Source organism: Peromyscus eremicus, chromosome 4 (assembly GCF_949786415.1).
Source record: "Peromyscus eremicus chromosome 4, PerEre_H2_v1, whole genome shotgun sequence".
Classification (NCBI taxonomy): Eukaryota; Metazoa; Chordata; class Mammalia; order Rodentia; family Cricetidae; genus Peromyscus; species Peromyscus eremicus.
This window is the reverse complement of record NC_081419.1, coordinates 122,694,490-122,717,074: the sequence shown is the minus strand read 5'-3', so window position 1 is coordinate 122,717,074 and position 22,585 is coordinate 122,694,490. Positions and strand designations below refer to the sequence as shown.

At 42.2% G+C, this 22,585-nt stretch overlaps 1 protein-coding gene across 2 annotated transcripts; it reads right to left on the bottom strand.

The window, feature by feature from the left end:
- Window positions 1-2,379: 2,379 nt before the first annotated feature.
- LOC131909766 (cystatin-13) lies at window positions 2,380-22,585 on the bottom strand. 2 transcript variants are annotated; one of them, XM_059261587.1, is made up of 4 exons: window positions 22,441-22,585; window positions 10,239-10,592; window positions 5,026-5,139; window positions 2,380-2,532 (listed from the first exon to the last, which is right to left on the bottom strand). In XM_059261587.1, exons 2-4 carry the CDS (start codon window positions 10,464-10,466, stop codon window positions 2,449-2,451), a joined length of 426 nt encoding a protein of 141 aa, XP_059117570.1. In that variant the 5' UTR covers window positions 10,467-10,592; window positions 22,441-22,585; the 3' UTR covers window positions 2,380-2,448. The 2 variants fall into 2 exon arrangements, with proteins under 2 accessions (XP_059117570.1, XP_059117569.1); XM_059261586.1 differs by lacking the exon at window positions 22,441-22,585 and adding an exon at window positions 14,185-14,341.

The window sequence follows — 22,585 nt, the reverse complement described above, 5'->3', positions numbered from 1 at the left end:
GAACAACACCGAGGACAAATTTAAAAGGATATTTGAATGGCATTCCCCTGGGGAGGATATGTATTTTAGTTCCAATGACATGAAACAGGACTCCTCCTTGGTCCCATGATCCATATGGTTACAGACCAGATGATCTTTTGAACAAGGTCAGAGTGAGACATTTTGCCAGCACATATGTGCTGTTAGTTGGTTAAATACCCTGGAAGTGACTCATTTTTGAAAACAGGCCATTTATTTTGCATAAGAATGGGCATTAAGGGCCTGGAGAGATGGCTCAATTGGTAAACAGCTTTCCTTACAAGCATGAGGATCCAAGTTTGTACCCACAGTCAGGCATGATGGCACATGCCTATGATCCTAGCCATGAGGAGACAAGAGGATTTCTGGAGCTCACTGGCTAGCAAAGTGTTGTCAATTCATTGAGCTCTGGGTTCAATAAAAGACCTTATCTCAAAAAATAAGGTGGAGAGTGATAGAAGACAACCTCTGGCTTCCATACACATACATACACATATGCATGTGTACTCACATGATAATATGCATATACCACATACCATCCTAAATATATATAGAAAAGAATTCATGTCAAAAATTAGAGCCAAGATGGATAATACAATGATAAAAGCACTGAGTTTGGCTGACCCAAATACAGTGTACCACCTGATGGAGATGACATGGTGTCACAGACAGTGAGCTGAGAGCAGTGGACCCCATTTTCTGGGACCAAGGTCACTACTGTGCAGAACTGATTACTGCATCGAACACTGTTCAGGTCTGTGTAATTCCCCTCTGTGAAGGTCAAAGCCCTTTCCTCCTCCAGCACCGTTTCCACAGCCCCATGCACACAGCATCTGTGGGCCCTGCAGGTTGGGCTTGGGCTTAAGTGTCCCAGCTTCCCCTACAGGGAATTCTGGGTGATGCTGCAGTGAGACTTTCAAAGGCCAGTGAGCAGCTCTGCACAGGGACATTAACCCTGGTCTCCCTCCGTGCTCTGTCTTATTGGTATGTGTACCCTTGATTTGGTGAGAGCCAGCAGGAACATCACCCCACCTTTCTCTGGACCAACCAGAAGTCAAACATTCCAAGAGCTGGCATTCCAAGGCTCATGTCCCCTTCCCATAGGGAAACCTATAGGCTGCTCCCAGATAGAAAATGTGCACAGCAGTGGGAAGTCGTGAGACCATGAAGAAGCCATAAGGAGTAGAGACAGCCTGCTCTCAGGGCAGGGAGCCTAATTCTATAAGACTTCCTCTCTTAAGAGTCCCACACCCTGTTCCCAATCAACACAGAGCCAGGGATCAGAAAGAGTGCCATTACATTTAACCCTTCATCACAGCCCAGTATCAAGCCAAAGGAGGCACAGGTGAATTATGCCTGCTGTCTGACACCATAACAGGAGTCTCTGGGTGGCAACCTTACCCACCACACACAGAAGACGGGCAGTGTTAGAAGGTACTGCTCTCCAGAAGCCATGTGTCACCTTGATCTCCCTAAGCTCCAGAAAGATTTTGGAGGCAACATAGATTACTTGAACCTGTAGGTCCAGATCAGCTGACATTGCAAATGAACTACAATCCAGCTGGGCTGTAAAGTGTAATGCATCTTCTGGTTGACCTCAACAAAGCCATCCTCCCCGTATTTGTTTATAGGTAGAGAATACACTACTCAACCAGAATACCAATGGAGAATTCTTGGTGAACTTTGCCAGACTGTGACTTGAGCCACTCAGAACCGAACAGAACTTGGAGGCTAAGGGCGTTATGATTCAAGACTCCAACTGTCTTTCTCCATCTGCCCAAACCCTTATTTAGGATTATAAAAAGAAAGCCTGTCATGCATGAGCTAAGTGGAAACTGACTTTCTCGGGAATGATCAGAAACATGAGATGGGGGAATGGATGACCTCAAGGATGGCCATGCAACTGACAGATGCTTTGCTAGTGTTTTGTTAATTCCATGCACACGTGTGGACTTGATGAGCGAAGAAGGGGTCCCATGGAGCAACTGTGGACAGTGGAAAAGTATTTATGCTTGGAACTTGGTTAGGCTAGAAACAGCAACTGTTTCTTTTGGCAGCAGATTGTCTCTCTTCAGAGATAAAGGAACCACCCTGAGAAGGTTGCCAAACCCCCGAAAATAGCTTTACTCATTCTCAGCACCAGATCCCCGAAGAACTCTCTCCTCTCTCCTCTCTTTTCTCTCTCTCTCCTCTCTCTCTCTCTCTCTCTCTCTCTCTCTCTCTCTCTCTCTCTCTCTCTCTATCTCTCTCTCACACACACACACATTAAATAAATAAATAGATAGATAGATAGATAGATAGATAGATAGATAGATAGATAGATAGATAGATAAAACGAAGTCAGTGGGTCAGAGATGGTGGTCCATTATCTTTCAAGCATCTTTATTAATTAAAGGAAAACTGAGAGTGGCAAGGTGTACTGGATGCTGATTAGATCTCTTTGCATTGTTTCTTCAGCATTTTAAGTTCAAATTTCCACGGTTTGGAGCTAACAATAAAAATGCAAAACAGCATCTAAAAAAGAGAAAAAGAACAGTTATTTAGGGAACTATGGAGATGGCATAGTAAAGTACCTGAATTTGGATCCCAAGAACCCATGTAAAAAATTCAGTCATGGTTGCACATATCTATAACCCAAGCACAGGATGAGCAGAGATAGGCAGAGAGGTCAGTGGTCCCCACCCAGTCTACCAATCAATGAGCTTGAGGAGAGAACTTATCCCAAAAGATAAGGTAGAGAATAGTCTGCATGTACATGTGCATACTCATATACATTACACACACACACACAAACACACAGGTACACACACACACACACACACACACACACACACACACACACACACATGAAAGAAATAAGGAAATCACATAAGTCCCTATTTCCAGGTCCCAGGATTTGACTTGAGAGGACTAAGAGTGAATCAACCATACCCATTGCACCGCATGCATGGTCAACCTTGATCCTTAAGGCAGAGGAGACAGCCTTCCTCACAAAATCATTCTGAACACAGGAACTGCTCAGCTTTTCAAGTCTGCCTCCAGCTACAACCCATTTTCCTGTGATCCACAGAGGCTTTTTGCTTTATTGGATTCTGCTCTATGGAACCAATAAAACAAGAATAGAACAGAGCCACGTGTTTCTTAGAGTAGAAAAATCTGTCCAGACACCAGGTGCTTCAGGTGGAGAATCTCAGAGAGATGTGTGACCTGGTCTTGGATCTTGCAGAAATGCAGCTCTAGTCTCATAGTGGACCATGAGCACCCTTGTTTTTCTAGTCTCTCCCCTAAAAATTCACATTAACTTAGAATAAAAATGTAAAGTTGAAACACCTCTATGGCAACCATATGAATGTGAATAACATCCCCAAGCAAAGATGACAAAGAAATTACATCAAAATATGCACAATGCACAGTAATTTAAAAAGCAGAGGGAAGAAAAGCTTCAAGTTATATGAATTTCTATCAAGGTTGACATAGATGATGTTCAAGGAAACTCCTGGGAGAAAAAATTAGACAATCATCAAGGGTCCCAGAAAGACCCATACTACCATTTTTATCTCTAGTACAATTTCATGTAGTTTTAGAAAACATTTATGCACACTTATACAACATAAATTGAGATATAAAATATCTTTGCTTATCAGACATTAAAGTTGATCCCATTGTGAGAGACTGGCCCCTGTGTATCCATTCCGGCACAAGGTCTGGTTAACACTAGAGCATAGCTAAGGTGCCTCTCAACTCTAACATGAAAGAGCAAAAGACAGAATGTGGGATACTATATTAAGCAAGCCTCCCAAGGCTTCCATACAACAGCAGACCTAATAGAATCGGACAAAATGATTTCTTCCTGACACTCCCTGCTTCAGGGATTTCAGTGAAGTCGTCATGCCATGCTCTTGACTGGCTGAGCTCCTCCCAGTACATGGCACTTGCGTCAGGGTCTCTACCAAGATGGCCACAACTCAGGACTCATAGCAGAGTCTACTTACCTCTTCTTTAAGAAAGAAGGGCTGCCGAGATGGTTTAGTGGGTAAAGTGCTTGCTGAGCAAGCATGAGGACCTGAATTCAGACTCCAGCACCATGTAAAAGCTAGGGACAGCATCACACACCTGTAACCTCAGCACTGTGGGGAACAGAGACAGACAGATCCCGGGGGCTTCCTGGCCAGCCCATCTAGCCCAAATGACAAGCTCCGTCTTCAGTGAAAGACTATGTCTCCAAAAGCAAGATGAACAGCAATAGAAGATAACCCAGCATCAACCTCTGGCACCCATATGCACAAGCATGTACACATATACTACTACTATTATTATTAATAACAATATATAATAATAAATATTTGAAATTAAAATGGTAGATTTCCTTAGGACCACCTATTTATGAAGAAGTGGATGAATACAGGCTGGTGAATTTATGCTAGTTTGGCTAAGATGTCCCTAATTTTAGCAAGAACAGATCCATATGCCAGGATATCCCTCAGTTCTGAAAGAGAACAGAATACTATTTTTCACTCTATGTCTTTGTATCAGAGTAGCCTCAAACAGAAGGAATGAAGCTTGAGTAGCTCCAGCTTTATCAGCCATCCTCTGTGAAGCACTAATATGTGATTGTGAGTGACCCACTAGTCTGGAATATTCCTGCCAGTACATACCACAGTAGTAGAAGGATTGCTCAAAATAACCCTGTCCAGAATGCAAAATAGCAAGAAATAATGAATTGGCTTTGCTTTAAGCCCATTTTCGTGTATAATGTATATGTCTCTCTGTGTATACTCGTATGTATATATGTCTCTCTGGTTGCATGTACATGTATATATGTATGTGTATGGCTTGTAGAATAGGGTAGGATGTTGTCAATGATAGATAATAGAAACAACACCTTAGTTCTGGAGTCTGGCTACAGCAGCCTCAAACAGAATAGAGTTTAAATAAGAAACTGGCCTCACAGTGTTCTTTATCACACAGGTGGGACAGAGGACATTTCCTCTCATGTCAGCTACATACCTTTTTCATTTTAGGATCATTTTGAAACAAGCAGTTTTCATTTTCTCCTATAATTTTCTTGCACATCGTTCGGGCAATATTTACTTCAAGATAGTACTCCAGGCTGTCTGTGACCTGTCAATGAGTCACATAAGTTAAATCTTATAGAAGAAAACAGCACCAAGCATCCCCTCTGAGAAGTCAATATGTCATTGGCTACGTAGGGCTAGACTATCTTCCTGCCCTTCCTTGACTCTACAGCTCCTGGAAGAAGTTTTAAGGATTATTTGAAAGAATTCTTACCATGACATCTGTCTGTCTCACTTCTCTCTCACAATGGTTTTATTTTTTGTTTATTGACATTGTTTTTGTTAATAATATATATATATATATGTATATATATATATATGTGTGTGTATATGTATATATATAGAGAGAGTATATGTATCTATTCATGTGGGTAGGTATATTTGTGATGAGGGTGCCTATGTGAGCATGCACAGAGAGGCCACAAGTCAATGTTGATGTCTTCTTGGATCACATTCACTGAACCTGGAGCTCATTAATTTTGCTAAGCTAGATGCAAAAGAGGTTCAGGGATCTGCTTATCTGCCCATTGCCCCAAGAGCTGGGGTTGCAGGCGTGTACTGCCACATCCAACATTTAAGTACACGCTGTAGATCAAATTCAGGTCCTTATGCATGTGCAGAAAGCACTTTACTGAGCCTCCTCCTTAGCCCCTAGGTTTTTAATTTTAAATAGCAAATAATAGCAAGTGTTCCCAGAATGAAGCAAGGAAATTACAAAGAGCATTCTCCAGTGAAAACTAACCATTTATTTATTGTAACTTGAGATTAGGTGATCTGTAAAGAATAGAATATTTAATTTTTGAGATTTTAGAGGCTACACATTCCCAGATCGAGGAGCCTGTGTCTAACAGGAGTCTTCTTGCTACATCCTACCACAATGGAAAGCAGAAGGACAAGAAGGAGCACAAGAAAAGAAAGGCAGGAGATCGATTGTGAAGCCTCAAGACCTTTAAAAACAGATCAGTGTCCAAGCTAAGTGCCAGCCAGCTTAGCAAAATCAATGAGCTCCAGATTTGGAGATAATGATCGATCACCTGTGGCCTTTCAGTGCATGCTCACACAGGCACCTACATGAGTGCACCTACCCATGTGAATACATACACATAACATTTATGTGTACACACAATAATAGTGTCAATAAAAATAAAACAATTGTGAGAGAGAAGTGAAATTGATGCCCAAGTTAAGAATTCTCTTTATAGCATAAAAACCTCCCCTTGGGACCACATCTCCATACCCTCACATAAGGGATTACATTTCCAAAGCATGTTTTTGGAGGCAATTATGAGAGAGCCCAGGAACTGACAGAGCAGGGAAGAGAATAAAGAATTCTACAGTTATTTCAACCACATCTGAGAGTTTAGCCTCTGTTATACCCACCTTCCAAAATCTAGAGGCATTTTTTATGAGGAGAGTTCTGGTGATTGCCTCTTATTTTTAGAAAAACGTAAACATTATACCTAGTGCTCAGTCTATAAATAAATCCATGCTAGGCAGAAGAGGGCTTCTTAAGCAAGATGCAAAACCCAAACAGCATACAGGGAGAAAAGAACTAAATGCTTTATTGCTATGTTTTCAAAAATCTAAAGACCCTATAAGCAAAATTAAACTTCAAACACTGAATGGGCAAGTACAGTCGCGCTCTCTCTCTCTCTCTCTCTCTCTCTCTCTCTCTCTCTCTCTATCTATCTCTATCTCTCTCTATCTCTCTCTATATATCCCTATCTCTCTCTCTCACATACACACACACACACACGTACACATGTGTGTACTTAGTCGACTCTATATGCATAACAAATTTATCAACTAATAGATAACAATATGAGAGAAGAAAGAACTCATAGAAGAAAACACATTGTCCTTAAACTAAATAAAAGACACATTTTTTCATGGTACTGGAAATACAAAGAGATATATTTTCACATCTATTAAACAGACAAATATCTAAAAGACAAGAGAGTTCTAATATTGGTATGATGAATGGCAAGAGACACCCACACATCAGCAGCATGGGCAGGAACCTAAATCTCTTTAATTCACAGCCTAACTGAGGCCCTGTGCTCAATGTCCAGCACCACAAAAAATAAGTAAATAAAAATAGATTTAGTAGTATTCAGGGGCAATTTGCCATTATTTTACAAATACACTCTTTAACCAAGGAATTAAAATTCAGAATATTGCTATGCTGCATGCAATGGCATGTTCATTGTTCTACTTTTTCTATTAACAAATCTGCTTATTTGCAAGGATATGAGAAAAATAACCATGCTTTATTTCAGTTTCCAAGGTATGATGAAAACTGAGATAAATCTAACAATATTTAGGTGAATTCCTATGACATTTTGAGTGCCAAAATAGACAGCAGTATGATTTCATGAATACAAAATATACTTAATTGGACCTGTGAGATGGCTCAGTGGGTAAAATCACCTACCACCAAGCTTGACAACCTGAGTGTGATTCCCAGAATCCACATGATGAAGGGGACTAACTCCCACAAATTGTCCTCTGACCACACATACAAGCATACAAGATACCATGTCCTCCCTTCCTCCCTCCCCAAACCCCTTCTCTGTCTCTGTTTTTCTGTCTCTCTATCTCTCTTGAACACACACACACACAGACACACACACACACATACACACACGCGAGGGATTTTTTTTTTAATCTTAAATCTTTCCACAATGTATGTAAATGGAAAGAAAATACCCAGAAGCAAGAACCTGTTTTCTTTCATTTTTATTGTGTGTGTATGTATCCATGTATATGTGCATAAGTGTGGGTGCACATGTGTGGTTATGTATGTGAAGGCCAAAGTATGACATAAGGAGTCTTCCTCAATGCCTCTCTACCTTTTTTTAAAAAATTTTCTTTTAAGCAGGAAGTCTCACTGAATCTAGAGCTCTCCTACTCAGCAATACTGGCTGGCCAGAAAACCTCAGGGACCCTGTCTCTGCCTTTCAGTAGTAGCATTAAAAGTAAGCACTGCCACATCTAGCTTTTTAAAACATGAATGCTGGGCATCAAACTCAGGGCTTCATACTTGTACTGCATTGATTTCCTAACTGAAGCATCTCCCAGCCAGGCTTTCATTTTTAACTCAGCTACCAATCGGAGCCCTAGAACTTTTATATAGATCAAGTTAAATCAAGTTTCTCAACCTCAGTCACACAGAAATCTTGAAACTGGATTTTTCTTTGTCTGGGAGGCCTGGCTGTTGTAAGATAGTGAGTAGAATTCTAAGTCTCAACTTAATAGGTACCAGAAGTAGCCCTTCCGTTCACATCATCAACAAACACCCCAGGCATCACCAAAAATCCCCTGGGAGCAAAAGCCATCCTTCATGTGCATTCAAGAACCACAGCTGTGCATTCAAGCAAAGCATATGTCCCCTTCAAGAAAACCACATATTTAAATACTGTAAGTGGAAAGTGTGTTAATATATTCAGCCTCACAAATGTCTTAGGTGAGCAATATAGTACCCCAGTCAGTCAGTTGTCTCTCCATGACCTTGGGGCTCACTGGAAGCTGTGACAATACCACAAGAAAATACGATACCACATATTGATAGCTCAAGAAAATATCCGAATTTGAAATTCCAAAGCAAGGTTTATATTGAACGGATATTGCTTTCACTCCACCATAAGTCACAAAATCATAAGTTAAATCATTACAATTTGGAGAACATCTGTGCTTCTCAAGTCAAAATAATTTCAAGCAGTGTCAATTCACTCAGCCACCAACCAATCACGAGCCTAACGTACCTTCCCAGTTGCTCAGCACATGGGAGGAGACAGAGGGGCTCTTGCATGCTGAGGCAGCCCCTCATTGCTTCTCCAGAGTCCTTTCTCTGACTTTGGACTTTCTAGGAACCTCTCTTTTTCCTTTTGCTGCATGGGTTTCCACTATCCAGCACAATTCAGCAGCTGCTCTCCTCATCCAGTCACATACTGGAGTCACATACTGATAAAAATCACAAGGATCTGGGCTTATGTCTTGACTCTTCTGCTCAGCTATGCAGCACTGTATACTTTCTGTGCCTCGATTTCCTCTCTATAGTACAGAAGAATAACTCCTACCTAGGAAGCTATGCAAGCTGAATGAGTGAGTCATGAAAAACAAAGCAGACCAAGAAGAAGTAAATGTTCTAGTTGAGTCTCAGTAGTTCAAGGCTGCTGTACAAGGTCATGTGGACTAGCACTCAACACCGCGCAAAATCTGCAGCTGCCCCTTTTGAGCTCTGACCTACACTTTTAAAAAAAGGATTTATTAAGTTGTGGTAAGACTAAGCATCTCCCTTTGTATTTAGGCTGGGCAAGGCAATCCAGTATGAGGAATAGGTTCCCAAGAGCCAGTCAAAGTGTTAGGGACAGCCCTTGTTCCCATTGTTAGGAGCCTCACAAATAGACCAAACTACACAACTGTCGCATGTATGGAGAGGGATTAGGTCAGCCTCATGCAGGCTCCCTGGTTGTTGGTTGTGATTATGTGAGTTCCGATGAGCCAGGTTAGTGCTTTGCTGATACCCATGGGATACCTGCCCCTTTCTGAACATAAACAGAGGATTAGATTGGTGGGGACGGGGGGAGGGCAGAGGGGAGGTGGGGTGAGAGAATGGAAGGAGGTAGGGAAGGAGAAACTGCAGTCAGGATGCTAAATAAATTAAACAAAAATGCTTTAAAAGATTTATTTATTTTTATTTTATGTGTATGAACATTTAGCCTGTGTGCACATATGTGTACCATGTATGTGCCTAGGGACCACAGAAGCCAGAAAGGGGTGTCGGATCCCCTAGAACTAGAGTTACAAAGAGTTGTGAGCTGCCATGTAGGTGATGGGAACCAAGCCTGGGTCCTCTCTGCAAGAGCAGCAAGTGCTCTTAACCACTGAGCCATCTCTCTAGCCACTCACCTATACTTTTAAGGTAAACAATTTTAATTGGTATTTTATGCTTTTTCTCTATCTCAGACTAATAAACAGCAAAATCTGAATATGTTTTTCACTTTTCAAGTAAAATGATATATTTTAGATAGAGACATCTTTTGACCTTGTTTCCATTCCTATGTAGTAGCTATCCCCGACACTATCTCTGTCCTCAAAAGAAGACCAAGGGATAAAGGAGCAAGAAGCAGACACTGCACCTACCTGCTCCTGAGATTTTAGGATGTCCACCACCTTGAAGTTGTACTGGTCCTTGCTGGCCTTGTTATACTCCTTCATGGCGTACCAGACTGCTTGCCGCACATAGACATAGTTTTGGGGGATGTCTTCAAATGGCCTCACAATCTTGGGTGAGCCCCAGGCTTGGACTCTTCTAGACACAGGGCCCACTATGATCACCAGGAGCAGCAGAGCCTGTAAGAGTCTGGCCATGGGACCTTATTCAAGGAGACACATACTAAGTTCCTTTTTTCTTTCCAGAGCTGTTGTAGATGTAGCCAGTAATGGCCCTGCTGTCTCTGCAGGTCAATACTCCTTTCACCTCAACTCCTGACACAGCTGTGGGTTAAAAGGAAGGGATTTCTGTTGACATCATTATGATACTGCACTATAATGAGAAATACATATTTGATTTCTATCTCCCATTTCTGTCATTATAACTCTAGGTATTCCTGAGTGACAGTGAGAGACACGTTCCGTAGTAAGCCCTTTTCAGCCACGTGTAAGTTAGCTCTTGGTGGACCCTTTGGTAACTAAAAAGACAGAGCTCATTGCCAGAAAAACCAAACAGATTGGACCTTTCAGTTCATTTTTGACCTTGAAGGGATGGAGAGTGGGTTAATCACCAATGAGTAATGATTATATTATTTTTGCCTGTATAATGGAACCTCTGTAGCATGTCTGAAAAGAATTCAGAGAGCTTCCAGATTGGTGAAGACATGGAGATTCGGTGGAAATGAAATGAAATCCCAAGTATCCAAGTACCAGCCTTCCTTGTTGTACATCGAGCTTCTTACCTGTTCCTTAGTAATTGTCCATTCCAAGAAACAGGTGGAAATCTGATTGTAATTAGAATAAAATTAAGATGTGGAATATTTACCCAGAAGACAGGTCACAATCCCCTCATCATCTTTGAGTGGATCGGTACAGTTATTGCTGAAGCAGGTTAGTCTTTGCAGAAGTGACTTCGTACCTCTTTTAGTCACTTGCTCCTCCACCATGTTATGATACCATGCAGAGGCCCTCACCAGATGTGGTCCTTCAATTGCATACTTAGAACCACAAACCTCAGACCCACATTAACCTCTATTATTTTCAATTTATGATATTCAGTCATAACAGAAAATTGATAAGATACCAAAACTGAGGCAGAGGTTGTGGGGACCTTCCATTTGTAGCAGGGTTCAAAGAAAGTGTGAGCTACCCTGGGGACCTTCCACTCGCGATTGGCATCTAAAGTGGGAATCTCATTGAACTGAGTCAAGCCTGTGTTGCCTTAGGCTGGTGGCAGGTGACATTGAAGTTTAACTGAATCACTGGATGTCCTTTGATGCCTAGAGAGAATTAGAACATTGCTTGGAGACCCCACACATGTGATTCCAGGGGTACTTTGTGAATTTTAAATAATGTATACACAGCAACAATGAACTCTTAGGATTTCTCTCTCCTTCTCCAAAGAAAGTTAATTAAACAAACAAACAAACCCTCTACTGTTAGAATTTAGCCCATTTCCCCATCTCAGCCATTTGTTTCCTGGGAGGACTTACACTTTCATCACTCACCCACCCCTTTACCTCCCATCCTCCACCTTTTTTTTTTCTAAATGATACCATCTCTTTGTTCTCAAGGTCACGATGCACAGAGATGTCTGAATCAGATCTCTGTGCACAGGCAGCATGGGAAGCACTTCCTCAGCAAGAATATATTCTCCAAGTTCTTCATTTTCCACGTACAGATGTGGCAACCCCCACCTGAGATTTCACACAGGCCTGAAAGGCTGTGTCCCCAGAACCTCCCCATTGACTGAGCAGATTAGAACTCAGATCTTCTTACCATCCTGGGGCTTGTCAGGCCCTGTGCCTCTTACGTCCCTCCCTCACTGCCATCTTCCATGGGTGCTGTATACTGAGTAGCTAGCCCCTCTACAAGGGAGGAAAATGAGGCTTATTAAGAAGCCAAGAAAATGCCTCAGGCTACTGGATTGAGGCTTCCAGGCCTAACCAGTGTCGGCCTCACCCTGTTAACCTACCTCAATCTAGCAGACATGCACACGTTAAGCCACCGCCTGGAATACACATTTGATTTGGAGGTTATCCAGTTTTACCAGAGAAGATAAATTGAGTTGAAATTTCTAACATCTGGACAAACTGGTTAAGGCATGTACAGTCTCGACAGTGAGCAAGCAAATAGCCTAAGACACATTGCAGAGTTTATGAGAAGTGGAAAGACTGCATTTAGGTGGCGCATAGAATTGGATGGCAGGGTATTTCTGAGGTCTTAATTCGGCCATTCTCTGATAACATTTTTCTGGTCCCATGTATCCTCTCCATAGGTAATGTCAATCAACTCATGCAGTAGGTTTCTCAAGTGAACAACTGTGCCAGCTTGGTGCACTTGAATCCATCCTATAAGTGAATAATCAAGTGCAGCATTGTACCTCACTCTGATTTGGGTTATCCATAGTGAACTGTGGTTCCAAAAGTACCAAATAGAAAATTCCAGAAATAAGCAGGTCGTAAATTTGAAATAATTTTATTGTAGAGCACTACAATTGCTCTATTTTGCTGGTAGCTATTGATCATCCTTGCATATATCTATGAATTAAACTATCATTGTATGTCTAGGAAAAACCAGAATATATATGATATTAATACTACTCACAATTCAGGCACCTACTATAGAGAAAAATGCAAAAAACAAAAACAAAATCCCCACATTTTAGCAACCCAGCCACAACCACTTTGACCCTGACCCCTAGTGACTTAAGATGTCTTATGCAGGCACCTGGAGCAAAATTCCCAATGACCTATAGCATCTGACATAGAAGACTAATCTCAAGAAAGACAACGTATGCTACAAATTTTATTACTTAATAAGATAGTGAGATGCCCATCTATCCATACAGATTTGGACCTCATACAAACGGTCTAGAAGATCAAGTAGCTGCCCCTCACTACAGTAAGACTTCTACATCCTATCAGCCATGAAACTTCCTCTCTGTGGTCTCATCTGCTACCCACTTGTCGAGTATTTCAATGGATTTTCTGTTTGTGTCCTTGGTAAGTTCCTTTTACTAGCTTCCATTGGCCTTGCCTGCTCCATCTTCAACAGCATAGACTGGTCATCTTAGAATGTTCTCCCCACAAGTAACTGCAACTAGTTTCCTGACACATCACTTGCTGAAATCATCCCACTTTCTGTGGGATGGTCTGTATGGCAAATGTGTTGCTCTGATTGGTTGGTAAATAAATCACTGATTGGCCAGTGGCCAGGCAGGAAGTATAGGTGGGACAAGGAGGAGAATAAAGCTGGGAAGTGGAAGGCTGAGTCAGAGACCCTGCCAGCCGCCGCGATGACAAACAGCATGTGAAGATGCCGGTAAGCCACGAGCCATGTGGCAAGGTATAGATTTATAGAAATGGATTAATTTAAGCTGTAAGGACAGTTAGCAAGAAGCCTGCCACGGCCATACAGTTTGTAAGCAATATAAGTCTCTGTGTTTACTTGGTCGGGTCTGAGCGGCTGTGGGACTGGCAGGTGAGAAATTTGTCCTGACTGTGGGCCAGGCAGGAGAACTCTAGCTACACTGTGGTCCCATTAACTTACCATCACCATGAAGTCCATATCGGAGGAGACATAAGATGTAACCCCATGTTCCAGACAACGTGACCTCTCCACCTCCACCCTACTTACCCCATGCCTTAAGTATGTTAACCAGACCCATTAATCACCTTGCTTCTTACTAGATGTATTACAGGTGAATTTGAACTAACTATTCAATACGTCTTTCTGTTCTCTAATCGATGGATTACTTTCTTGGTCCTTGAAGACTACCCTGAACACTCTACTCTGTACCATGTCTAAACCAAGTTCTCAGCGATGTTGCTGATCTTTGGGCCTTAAAGAAACTGCTCTGTCCCACAGACGGTACCTTTATCTGCAGTGAAGACTATGATTAAATGTCCTCTATCCTCAGCTTGCTCTCCACCACCATCACACTCAAGCCATGCTCCTGTTTCAGGTTAGGCATCTGTTTGTTTAAGCCCCAGGTGCCTCTGGCCTCTGGCTGCACTCTCCTGTCAGATAGTAATACCTGCATCCCCTTTGTGAGGTAAGCCAGCCTTTCTGATGCTATTCTAGTCAGGATACCTAAGACAGGTCCTATCAGCCTTTCGCCCACTGCTCTTGTATTGTATGACACTATTCCATGGAGATATGAAAAAAATGTATATTCATCCCAGATAGGAAACCAAAAGCAGACTTAAATGAAAACACCACCAAAGGCCAAGTTGGTGAACCAATGAGTTTGACTGGGGTTACCTGCAGAAATATAAGTGAGGGCTTACTCACAGGAATAGAAATGACTCAGACAGCTGCATCAGATTTGTTACTCATCTTTTTGATGATAGCTATCCTAACAGATGGATGTGAAGTGACTGATAAAGATTTGGCGAATATGTGACAGTTTTTAATTTCTATATCAAAGAGCTGTTATTGACTGACCGAAAAGCTTAATCCCTCCTGACTAGTTTTTGTAGTACTGGAAGGTTCTATGCACTCTTCCAGGGGAGAAAAGTAATCAATAGTCTCACCCAGGTGTGAGTTCTGCAAGTTGTGGTAATGACTGGCCTGGCAAGACATGACTGCTGGTGTAATGGTGGCACAAATGTTACAGAGTAATAAACACTTTCTGCTTGGATTTAAAACCCACTCTACAAGATGAAACTTATTCCTGGAATCATTAATTGGGTCAAAAACTCCTGGCTGTCTAAGTCATAGACTTATTATGCTAAATGGACATATTAATAAACTACTCCCTAAAGTCTCATCTTTATACCCACATATTAATGCATCTCTCAATCCTCATCAGAGAAGCTTCTTTTATTGGTAGATGATGATTGTCTTAGTTAGGGTTTCTATTGCTGTGATGAAACACCATGACGAAAAAGCAAGTTTAGAGAGGAAAGGGCTTCTTTGGCTTTCATATCACTGTTCATTATCAAAGGAAGTCAGTACAAGAACTCAAGATGGGCGGGAACCTGGAGGCAAGAGCTGATGCAGAAGTTATTGAAGGGTGCTGCTTACCGGCTTGCTCAATCTGCTTTCTTAGAGAACCCAGGATAACCAGTTCAGGGATGGCACTACCCACAATGAGCTGGGCCCTCCCCCATCAATCATTAATTAAGAAAATAACCTACAGGCTTGCCTACAGCCTGATCTTATGGAGGCATTTTCTTAATTGAGGTTATGTCCTCTAAGGTGACTTTAGCTTGTGTCAAGTTGACATAAAACTAACCAGCACAGTGATTAATATAGAGACCTACAACTGGCTAACAAACAGAGAGTAAGAGACTGCAGAGTGCTCAACTCTAAAGGAGCCATCTGCATTATACCCCAGCTCCTAAAGCTCTGAAATCATTGGGAAGAGGGAGTAGATAATGATGGTGCACCAGTATTTTCCAGACATAGTGGCACTGTTGCGCATGTGAACTCACGGGAGCTGTGCCTGCATGCACAAGACACCCACACAATAAAGCCACCCCAAACCCCAGTACGTCTTGGAGAGGACCCATGAAGCCTCACTCCTCCTACCTGATGAGTTATTGGCAGTTGATGGATGCTAAAAGACAATCCGTTTTCTTCAGGAATATGGCCCCTCAGAGAGTACCATACTGCAGTAGATGGTCTTGTACCCATGCACATACAGTCAGTACCAAGTGGACTCAGTGTGTTAAGGGGGGGAGAGAGAGACAGAGAGAGACAGAGAGACAGAGAGAGAGACAGAAACACAGAGAGAGAGAGAGAGAGAGAGAGAGAGAGAGAGAGAGAGAGAGAGAGAGAGAGAGAGAGCATGAAGTTGAAATTGGGAGGAGAAAGTAGGGGGAATAGGGGAGAAGTTATAGGGGAAGGAATAGAGGGGTGGATTTGGCCGAACTACATTATATGCATGTATGAAATTCTCAAACAACTTAAACAGCTTTTACAGACATTTTTTAAAAGACAAATCATCTGATAAAAAACCTGGACAAAAGTCATAAGCATGCAACTTATAGAAAAGATACGTAAGTATTTGTGCTACAAAGGTAAAACTGTGCTAAGCCTCAGAACAGTTAAAGTTTAAATTAACTCACAATAAAATGTTACAATTTCTGATACATTGAAGAAAAGTAAGCTTGACAACATCAGATTAGCTAAATAAACTAGATTCTCAAACCAGCTTCATTCCTCTTGTCAGAGGACAGATTCCAGGCATTTCTGAATAGTCATTTATCTAGCCACCCCTGTTGAGCATTTAAAAGTTACTTATTCATCAGTACCTACCACTGTATCTCAAAGAAGTATTGGCAGATGGGCACAGTCGGAGAAAATTGCTACAATTCAGTTTACAATAGCAAAAAGAAAAGAAGAAACCACCCAATTATGTGACAATCAAGTCAAGTATGTAATGTTTACGAAAGAGAACCAACTAACCTATGTGCTTGGACTAAAAGAAAACAGATCTATAACACATAAGCATTGCTAGCTGACTAAAAACACTAAACAAAGAAGGCATGGGAAGGATGAAGACAACAGGTTATGAAAGTCAAAGAAAGAAAATGGGAGGGGTGGACCAGGGACAGGGGTGCGTGGGAATTTCAGTTTCAAAGCTAATTGTTCACATCACATTGACTCTCTTCCTGAAAAGAATTGTGTTATTGAAAGGCCCAGAACTCCTCTCCTAATGTCTAGAAGAAGCCTTATGGTGATAGAAAGCAAGCACTCCCAACCCCATGCCGGACTTTGTGAAGCTCCGTTTCCCAGGATGCATAAAGAAGGTGATCCTAAATGCAAATGGGAGCTTAGTTTACACAATAATTCTTGATTCTTCTCTTTTCTCTTGGCTGTTTTGGTGGATGGATAGACAGACAGACAGACAGACAATCTCATTGTGTAGCCCAGGCAGACCTTGAATTCCTGACCCTCCTGCCTCAGCCTCCCAAGTCGTGGAATTACAATTGTGATCTACTACATCCAGGTCTAAAATTTTAATTAAATTTCTCCTTTGGTTCATCAGCTCCAAAAAGCCTCATGTGGCACTTCTTCTTCTTCTTTTTTTTTTTTTTTTTTTAAGGATAAAGATGAAAGGAGGTCAAGTCTCTACTTTGTCAATGTCTTGTCTGTTGTCCTTGTGTGTTTCTTCTCCATGATCAATTAGGCTTTGCCAATCGTATGACCTAAAACATTAAAAACCAAAATCAGATGCTTAAGCATGAGGGTCCTGGAGGCATGGTAGGATTTCCAACCTTTAGCCATGGCTCTCTGTGTGATGGTTTTAGTTTGGCAAGAATAATTGGAGCTGGGCCTAGGGAATATTGTATTTTGGGGGAGAAGATGACTTGAGCCAGGATGTAAACCGACAGAAAAAGAGCCATGTCCAAGCTATTTGGTTGGAGTCAAAGGTGATCCCCAGGAGATCATAATGTTATGGTGGAGTTGGAAATGAAGGAGAAGCAAAAAATATAAAGGACTGAATTTGGAGCAGGTAGAATGTCAGATACCAGCAAGATATGTCTAACTTAGATGGTCCTCATATTGGCATTCAGACATTTACACTGGCCTGCCCTCGGGGATCTAGCAGGACACGTCATCAGCAGTAGCCAAGATGTGGCACTATGACTATTGCAGCCACTGAGTAGAGCATTCTTCCTATGCGCATGTGCTATATCCCCTTATAAAAAGCAAGCCTTCCTTGCTCCCTCTCTTTTCCTTCCACTCTTGCCGCCTCTCCACCCCCCAATAAATTTCCCACATGACCTCTGTTGCATGGTGTGGCATTGTAGTGCCCCTTGGCTCCAACCTGCCAAGATTACCTTCTGCTATTGAACTATTATACCTCAACCTACCTACCCTTGCCAATTAATATGTAGCCTGCTGCCCCATTGTAGATTCCATTTAAGAATATCAGAGATTATTATGTAATTGCTCACTGGTATAACATCTGTCCTTCCCCATCCTATAAGAGCTCTTCTACCGCTGATGGCTGAGTAATGCCCCATCATTGAACCCTGGCCCCTATTTTGAACATGTATCATTGCATCATCCGCATGTATAGTGCAACAACCATTTGTACACATATCCTCATACAAGTTTAATTTCTCACCCAGAACAAACTGAAGAAAAATCAGTCACTAAGCATATAAATTTTGCAAGTGTCATCTCCAACCATGATAAAGAGTTCATACAGGGTGGGGAGAGAGACACACTGACAAACAGATACAAAAAGCAAGGGGAAAAAAAAAAGGCTGAGTGAAACAAAGAGACAAGTGAATCTGTGATTAGTTTCTGTGAACCAAGTGAAGTTGCTGTACACACACAAAGTACCTCATGTAGATCTCATTACCACATGAAAGCCAGCAAAGGGAGGTGAGGGGTGCAGATAAGGAAATTTTAAAAAAACAGGAAGAAAATGTAAGTGGGTAGATGATAGATCAAAGGCTAGCTTTGAGCTGAGACAAGGTGCCAGGTGGGCCCCATGAGTTCCCTGAGGAGGACAACAGAAGGAACCTGCCCACTGGGGCCTCGGCTTCTACCTCCCACACCTGCACCTCCTAAGGCTCTAAATGTTCTCTCTCTCTGGGTGGGATCTAGAAGCTGAGCTGTACTCTCCCTCCACCTATTTTCATCTTCTCTGCCAGGTAGATTTCTTCCATGGCCCATCGTTTCCTGGTTATGAGCTCCAGCCTCCTGAAGAATTGGTTCCTGACTTTCAAATCTTCCAAGGTCTGGGCAACAGACTCTGCAAGGGACCCTCAGATGAGTGTGCCACTGTGAGCCATACCTCCTCTGGCTCTTCATGATTTGGGTGCTCAAGCTAAGTGATGGAGGGTGTGTGTGGTGATACTCATATCCTTGGGATGTGTTCTTGTCACCTGGCAATTCTGCCACCATTTTCTATTTTGAGGCACTAATAGAATTTGAAATACATTCAGATTCAAAATTAATACATCTCCCAAAGGAATCATGCTTTACACATTAAACACCAGAATATGCGGTAGTATAAGTATTTGCTGGAGTCTTCTGTTTGTCTGGACCTGTTCTATATACAGTGTCAGAGACCAGTCGGGTAGCGGGAAGGTGGTAGCACTCACTGTTCAGATGGTTCACAGGGAACCCCCTAAGCAGCCCTTTCCACGGGAATCTCTTGGGTTCTGCAGCTCATCAATAACACACCTGAAGATACTTTATCATCTCTTTTAAGAAGATTGTTCTAGATCTTTCTTGAGTCATTGTATTTTCTAACCCACTCCAGAATAGGACTTACTTTCACCCAGCTCTTCACATATATTCACTCCTGGTCATTTTGTTTTTTAGTTAGGTTTTATCCAATTTATATTATTAGGCCTTAGTTCTGTTAATTCCACTGATTGAGAATAAGACCACTACCATAATTTAAGGCCAGATTTGAAGCAAGCTTTAATTAAATGCTAGCCAGGTGGATGGGCTCTGGCCAGGTCCATATCCAGGTTCCTGGGAAATGGCCAAGAATCACAGTTTTTAGCTGCTTAAGAAGGAAAACCCATAATCCATTGCATTTCCTACCAGGTCCAATTGAGGGCAAGCATACATAATACATCTTGACATACCTCCAGCCTGTGCACCTCCTGCCCACATGTGACCAAGCACATCTGTGCAGATGGGTCAAACAAACTTGTTTGGGGGAGTGAAAACATGTAGCTTGTTATCTCCTACAAACAATATCCTCCAGCATTTCAGGAACTATCTGTCCTTGGGCAGGGGGCTTGTAGATCAGAGGCTTTTTGTTTTATGGATCTCTTAAGCACAGTAATTAAAACTTAAAATATAACTGTCTTTTCTTGGGGAAATTTATCCCATTCATATCTTTGTGATCACTAATGTCCTTTTAATACATTCACAGCTAATTATAATTGTTGCTTTTTGTTTTCCATCCCAGCAGTGGTGCTCATACAATTGTTTTCTCTAGGGAACTGGAAATCCTCCATAATAGTTCTTTTCATCTTATTATATTTTATTTTTATTTTATGCATATGAGTGTTTTGCCTGCATGTACGCTTGTATACCACATGTGTGCCTGGTATCTCCAGAGGCCAAAAGAGGACATCAGCTTCCCTAAAACTGAAGTTATAGACAATTGTGAGCCTCTATGTGGGTATCAGAAATGTAAACCCTGGTTCTCTGGGAAAGCAGGACATGCTCTTAACCTCTAACCATCTCACTACCCACCCCCAGGCACCATTATAGTTCTTTCTATTCACTTAATTCTTGCCTATTATGAAATCTTAAAGATCTTGAGATGGAGAAGACTGCCCAGTGGAAATACAAAAGCACTCAGGAGGGGGAAAAATGATGGAATACAAGAGAAAATATGCCGAATGTGGAGGAAAGCAAAACCAAGAGACCAGGGTGCCTCAATGCTGACCTTGGAAGCAGGAGGCCACCTTCAGGCAAGGCCTCTAACTAGAAAAGCAAGCATCTGCTGGAGCAGGAACGACAGCACTGTTTACAAAAGAACAGCAGTACCTTCACCAGCTTAGTCAACAAAGATCAAGTTGGACTGACGACACAGGGTTTAGGTGAAGAGACAAAACCCACTGAGAGTTGCTGGTGGACACAGTTTCTTAGTGCCTCAAAAGAGGGTGAGAGAAAACACGCCAGGAGAGTGTAACCTGGCACTGCGAAGTCGTTTATTAAATCATTACAGCGGTACTCACACTGTATGCCCCCAACAGTTACAGAAGGGAATTTCATAGCGGGTAGGATAGGGGCAAACTTGAGGTTAGCTGGTCAGGCCATGAGTGGTACCACATTCAAAAAAGGTTATGGGAACATGCTGTCTGATACCATCCAGTACAAAGACAAAGACAAACACTCCCTGCCCTGCCCCGAGAGAGGGATGTGGTTGTCATAGGAATCAAGACCCATCACCATTGTCTAAGTTAGGGTTTCTATTGCTGTGATGAAACACCATCACCAAAAGAACACTGGGCAGGAAGGGATTTGCTTGGCTTACACTTCCACAACACTGTTCCTTTATAAACACAAACAGGGGAGGAATCTGGAGGCAGGAGCTGATGCAGAGGCTATTGAGGGATGGAGCTTACTCGCCTACTCCCTATGGCTTGCTCGGCCTGCCATTTTATAGAACCTAGGACCACCAGGCCAGGGATGGCACTACCCACAATGGGCTGGGCCCTTCCCATCAATCACTAATTACAGTCGAATCTCATGAAGGCATTTTCTCAATTGATTCCGATGACTCTATCTTGTGTCAAGCTGACATAAAACAGCCATCTTGTAAGCACCTGCTTTTGGTGGACTGAGACAAAATAGGATCTCTGATGTTAAAACCTGTCATAGGGACATCATGTAGAAATGGTGAGTCAATAGTATAATGAATCTAAGGCGGAGCCAGGGCCCCGGTATTCTCTTTCTTAGTTTCTATCCACCACCAGCCCCTCCAATTCTTGACCTGAACAACTGAAACTTTTCCGTTTTTGTATAAAATGTGGAAAGACAAAAGATCAAAACAAAACCTACCACCTTTCTTACAACTCAATCACCATGGGGAATACCTTCTTTGCATACATTCTAGCCATCTCCAGTCGAAGAGCAAAGCTAAAGTTGCTAAAAAGAATTGTTGCTGTTTATTTCTACCTCTTCACACGGCTCTGTCCCATATGATGGCATCCCACATGTCCACAGTCCACCTTGAGCCTTTCTTCATCTGCACGGCCTGGGATCTGCCAGAGACAAGGATGCTATGCCATTTCTCAAAGAGAAAGAGGTCTCGTGAAAGCTTGCCCTGTTAAGGCTGTAAAGTCAGTACCATTGCTTTTTTGATTAACACTCTTTAAAAGCCCCTGAGCTTGGAAAGGAAAGGGTCACATCATTTATTCCCTAGAGATTTATCATTTACCAGTCACTTCTTTTGTTTTGTTTTGTTTTTGTGAGCCAGGATTTCTCTGTGTATGTCTGGCTGTCCTGGAACTTGTTCTGTAGACCAGGCTGGCCTTGAACTCAGAGATCCACCTGTCTTTGCCTTCTGAGAGCAGGAATTAAAGGTGTGTACCACCATTCCCTGGGCACCAGTCACATCTTAAATAAAGGACTAAGCCGTGAGAGTAGAGAGGTCACAGCCAGAAACAATGCCTAGGTCAGCAGGACTCACCCTGAGCACAGGAACCAGGGCTCAGGACCACCAGGCTGTCATTCAAGTCAGCTGTCTCTACAGAGATTACATGATTTGTAAACCCATCTAGGTGTTCAGTATGGTCATGGGACCCATCTTAATAATGGGGCAAATTCTGAGAACT

Coding starts and splice junctions, on each gene's coding strand:
- LOC131909766 (XM_059261587.1), bottom strand. CDS start 10,466: ATGGCCAGACTCTTACAGGCTCTGCTGCTCCTGGTGATCATAGTGGGC. Junction 5,140..10,238: donor TCCTAAAATCTCAGGAGCAG/GTAGGTGCAGTG, acceptor ACTCATTGACAG/GTCACAGACAGCCTGGAGTA. Junction 2,533..5,025: donor ATGATCCTAAAATGAAAAAG/GTATGTAGCTGA, acceptor TCTCTTTTTTAG/ATGCTGTTTTGCATTTTTAT.